The 5446-nt window shown below is 41.1% G+C and overlaps 1 protein-coding gene across 1 annotated transcript; it reads left to right on the top strand.

Annotated features, from left to right (window-relative positions):
- Nucleotides 1-470: 470 nt before the first annotated feature.
- On the top strand, nucleotides 471-5128 carry LOC112794858 (uncharacterized). The gene is made up of 2 exons (XM_025836831.1): nucleotides 471-1103; nucleotides 5015-5128. Exons 1-2 carry the CDS (start codon nucleotides 471-473, stop codon nucleotides 5126-5128), a joined length of 747 nt encoding a protein of 248 aa, XP_025692616.1.
- Nucleotides 5129-5446: the final 318 nt, after the last annotated feature.

The raw sequence follows: 5446 nt of genomic DNA, 5'->3' as shown, positions 1-5446 counted from the left end.
CATCCGCCTTGATCCAAAGGTCCCCGATCCATCTTACAACCCGTACCGGAGGCATCCAGTACATTGGCGCCGTCTGTGGGGACCTGCAACGTCGCGACGGAATGGCGGATGTCTCCGAGGTGCAATCCCAAGCTGCCAGAATAACTCCTAAATGAGGAACCCAACTCTCGAACACCGAGAGTTCACACCCCACACCCACGGAAGAATAGCAAATGCTATTCGCCAGACTACCCCTCCAAAAAACAAAGAAAACGGCTCCATAGTCATTGAAACACGGGCTCCCAAAAACATATGAGGCAAGGCCGCCCAAATAATCTAGGACCTCTGCCTCCAAGTACAGGAACTCGAAGGCCGGGTGACCGCCAAGGAAGGACACCACACAGAGGACGGAAGCCACGCCACCTCCAGATCAAGGTCCCACCGTGAGGCCAGTTGTCACAGGTCTCCCGAACAACGTCACAGCAAAAGGCATGAGCGCAGCGTTATCCCACGACCTAGAACTCCAGCGCGACGAGGACGATGACCACCGTGATCGTGAAGCCAAACGCACGAGTAATGAGCACGTGATAATGGGAGCCACTCCCTTCACGGAGAAAATCTTAAGGGCGAAACTCCCCAAGGGTTTCGACAAACACACGAACATGAAGTACGACGGAACCAAGGACCCCCAGGAACACCTAAGGGCCTTCGAGGCCAAGATGAATCTGGAAGGATCCACAGATGCGGTCCGATGCAGGGTCTTTCCGGTAACCCTAGCTGGACCCGCAATCAAATGGTTTAATGCCCTCCCCAACGGGTCTATAACCACCTTCCACAATATCTTGAGGAAGTTTATGGCCCAATTCACCACTAGAATAACAGAAGCCAAACACCCCATTAGCTTGTTGGGAGTCACTCAAAGACAAGACGAATCTACGAGAGAGTACCTCGACCGGTTCAACGATGAGTGCCTGACGGTTGACGGACTCATGGATTCAGTCGCGAGCCTCTGCCTAACCAACGGGCTCATGAATGAAGACTTCCGGAAACACCTCACCACCAAACCAATCTGGACTATGCACGAGATTCAGAGCGTCGCGAAGGAATATATAAACGACGAAGAGGTAAGCTAGGTCGTAGCTGATGATAAACGGCAGCACAGCATCTCGACACAATGCCCTACTAAGAGAAAACCAGAAGGAGAATCCAAAGCCGATAAACATAAACCGACCCCCAGAGTTGGGAAATTCTCAAATTACACCCCTCTGCTGGCGCAATCATCGAGATTTACCACCAAATAGCTGACCGGCGTATCCTCCCGAAAGCCCGACAACTCAAGGAACAAACAGGCGGCAACAAGACCATATACTGCGATTACCACCGAGGATACGGGCACAAGACACAAGACTGTTTCGACTTAAAAAACACTGAAGAACTGAAGATTGATGGTTTAGAAGTTATAGTAAACTCTCGTTGTAGGTATAGTTACTAAACCAAGCAATCAACCTTTCTTACAAACGTTTTGGTTGCCACAAGTAACAAACCCCTAAATAAATTGATAACCGAAGTATTTAAACCTTGGGTCATCTTCTCAAGGAATTACAGGGAGGTATGTTCTTATTATTGGCTATGAAAAAGGTAAAATTAGGGGTTTTGGAAATAAGGAAGAAGTATGACAAGTAATTCAAATGATAATTAAAATAAATAAATAACTATAAAATAAACTATTGGCAAGATATGAAATTTTGGAAGTCTTATCCTAGTTACTCCTTTAAGAATGGAAGTTAATCCCACTTAGTTAACCTTTGCGTAAGCAAGGGAAAGTCCAGTGAACCAATTGGTTAGATTTCCCAAGTCCTAGCCAACTCCTAAGGGAAGGCTAGAGTTAGTGGAATTCCAGTTAATTAGCCAACATACCAATCAATCATGAATAGTTGAGAACTCAAGAGCTTCCAGTTAATCAATTAAAGCCAATAGTAAATAATCTAAATTAAAATTAAAGAAAGGCAATCATGAGTCTGAAATACCTCAAATTATATTAAATAGAAAATGTCAATTCTAACATGGACAATATCATCAGCCAATTGGGCAACATCAATCAAACACAATTAAAAATATCAGAGTAAATAAAAGTAGAAGAAAAACATAAATTATTGAACCTGATGAAGATAAAATAATCCTGAAGTGAAAAGAAATCCTAATCCTAAAATAAATTCTAATCCTAATCCTAATCCTAAGAGAGAGGAGAGAACTTCCCTCTCTAAAAACTACTTCTAAAACTCAAAATTATGAATTATCAAAACATAATATGAATGGATGCATTCCCCTACTTCATAACCTCTGGTCTGTGCCTTCTGGACTTGGATTTGGGCCGAAAAAGGCTTCAAAAAATGCTGGGATCGTTTTCTGCAATTTCTGGTGCGTGGCCTCTGTCACGCGTCCGCGTGGGTTAGGCGGTCGCGTCATCTGGAGTTTTCCATGTCACGCGGCCGCGTCATATGCGTTTCTCTCAAGGCGCGCGATAGCGTCAGTCACGCGTTCACGTCGCACTCTCGTCGCACTGACACGCGGCCGCGTCGCCCATGCGATTGCGTCGCTGCCAGTTTCTTCAAGAACTCCGTTTCAAGCTTTCCTTCCATTTTCGCATGTTTCCTTTTTATCCTTTAAGTCATTCCTGCCTTGGAATATCTGAAATTACTCAACACACGAATCACGGCATCGAATGGCAATAAAAGATAATTAAAATTAATATTTTTAAAGCCTAAAAAACATATTTTTCACATACATCACATAATAAGGAAGGGAAAGTAAAAACATACAATTTTACATGCATAAGTGGGTAAAGGACTGAATAAAACACTTAAATTCAGCACAAATTATATCATAAAATATGGGTTCATCAACCTCCCCACACTTAAACAATAGCATGTCCTCATGCTAAATCCAAGATAAAGAGTAAGGTGAAGTGGTGGAATCTCATGCAATGCAATCTATTCTAAATGCATCTACCTAAATGAGTCATGCAAATCTAGTTATTATTCACTTATATATAGAGCTTTACATGTAGTTAAATTAATTTACATTCTCAAGGAATTAAATATGTATAGCCAACCTTAGATAATGTTAAAGCACTTTTACAATTGAGATGGGTAAATAATATATTTTTCAAACTTGCAAGACAATTAACAATATAAGTAGTGATATATGATGATGAGTTTTTGAACCCTCGTTGGATTTTGTGTTTACTCTTTAGTCACTTAGTGTTTATTGGGTTAATCACTCTATTCCTCTTTTTATTCTTACTTTCTATAGCTTTGTTCTTTATCTAATCAATAAACAATTATAGAATACATACATACAAAAATAATGAGGTCTTTAATTAAGGTTGTAATGGGGCCAAGGTAAAGGTAAGGGTATATGTATAAGGTCAAGTGAGCTAATTAAGTGAATCCTTGATTAGTCTAAGATCTCACCTAACATACATACTTTGTAAAGCTAAGCCTCTTTACCTATTTTCCATATTTTTTTCACTTTTTATATTACATGCTCATATTTTGTTCTTATACCATGTGCATCGCTTTTTGCATTTGGGGAATTCTTTTTGTATCCCTTTTTTTTTTTCAAATACTAAATTTTTTTTCTACACATGGTAATTAATTTATTTTGACTTCACATGAGCATGTTTCCCAAATTATTTTCACATGACTTGTTTAATTTAATTTCCTACTTTCTATCATTCTATGTTCCCATAAAATTTCCTATACTTAAATATTAAACAAAATCTATCTTAAGCTAACCAAGGATTCAACTTGAGATTTTTATTTTGTTTTTTTCTGCTTAAGGCTAGTAATGTGGTTATAAAACAGAAGGGATTAAAAGGCTCAAGTGGGCTAACAAGGGTGATGTAAAAGGTAGGCTTTATTTGGGATAAGTGAGTTAAAATCAAACAAGGCCTCAATCACTTTCTTGGTATGTATCTATATTCTATAACTGGACATATAGATTAAAACAAAGTAAAGAACACCAGAATAAAAAAAAGAGGATGGAACACACAGGAATAAAATATTATGGTTTAAATGTAACCATATAATTAAGCTCAAAACTCACAGGTTGTATGTTCTCAAACTCATAAATCATATATCACTTAAGTGTGTCATGCAAGTAGAAATCAAGAGTTTGCATTATACTCAATGTAAAATATATATTGGATGGCTTTAAAGTTTTAGTGTTTCTCTTTGATGAAATGTTGTTTACTAACTACATGTAATGCTATATATACAAGGTGTGTGGATTGATTTTGTTAAAGTCTCTAGCTTACTTCCTTTTTATTTTCAATTAAATTAATATCATATGCTAAAAAGGGTAAAATATACTAATTAATCCACTTAAAATATAACTAGTAAACTAATGTGCAAATCAAGCTAAAATATCCAAAATAGTATACATATAGCTCAAAGTGCAAAATGCAAAAAGTACAATAAAAAGCAAAAAGAGAAAAATATGCAAAAATACAGAAAATGAACAAAATAAGAGAGAGTTTGTAGTGGTTCACCAAAATAAAGATATGCCAGAGATAGCAACCTCTCCACACTTAAAGAATAGCATCGTCCTCGATGCTCACTCAAGCTGGGTGTGAAGGAGTGTCATCTCCGGAAGGATGGGTAGCCGGAGTCTCTGTGGTAGTGGTCTGAGGATCTGCCTGCTGCGGAGGAGGTGCTGACTGAATGGGGATCTCGGAGTCTGCAGCCTGAATCTGAGGTGGGTCCTCCTGCTGGGGTGCGGTCTGCTGCCTGCCTGCGCAGCCTCTCTCTGTGGATGGGTCTCCTCCCCGTGCTCATCCGCCTCCTCCTCAGATGGCTCTGATGGTGTGTCAGGCTCGGAGGGGATGTCACCGCCAGATCGGATCAACAACTTCAGGTACTCATAGCGTCGCCTGCTGCGACGCTCAGATCTCTCATACCGGTGCCAATTGCGGCACTCCATCTCGTCTAGCTGCTGAAACAAGCGGTGAACTAGGTGATAAACTGGTTCTGAGGCAGGTGGAGGTGCAGTAGTGGTACCAAGGGTAGCTGGGGTAGCTGTGGAGGAAGAAGGGCCAGCAGATGGTGTGGCTGTATCACCGGAAGATGAGAAGAATGGAGGTCTGTAGCCCAAAGCTAGAAAGTTCCTGCTGTGAGGGATAATCTTCCTGCAGTCTGCAGCAGGTGGCCTCTCATCGGCGTCCTCCCACGATACGTCAGCTCGACGTCCGAGCTGGGTAATCAGATACGAAAAGGGGAGAGTGCCTCGGATGTAGACCCTGGCCATGTAGGACCGGATAAAACGTGGCAGGTACAGGTCCTTACCCTCCATCACACACCAAAGGAGGGTGATCATAGCGGCCGGTATCTCTGTCTCATGGGTACTCGGCATAACATAGTTGCTCAAGATCTGATGCCATAGCCGAGCCTCATCATTTAAGTAAATC

Source organism: Arachis hypogaea, chromosome 4, assembly GCF_003086295.3.
Source record: "Arachis hypogaea cultivar Tifrunner chromosome 4, arahy.Tifrunner.gnm2.J5K5, whole genome shotgun sequence".
NCBI lineage: Eukaryota > Viridiplantae > Streptophyta > Magnoliopsida > Fabales > Fabaceae > Arachis > Arachis hypogaea.
Note: the sequence above shows the minus strand (reverse complement) of the source record. Positions and strands in the feature narration are given on the sequence as shown.

Bases quoted from the DNA above. Each gene is read 5' to 3' on its own strand.
- LOC112794858 (XM_025836831.1), top strand. From the start codon at position 471: ATGAGCGCAGCGTTATCCCACGACCTAGAACTCCAGCGCGACGAGGAC. The intron at 1,104-5,014 runs GTAAGCTAGGTC...ACTGGTTCTGAG, and splicing joins AATATATAAACGACGAAGAG to GCAGGTGGAGGTGCAGTAGT.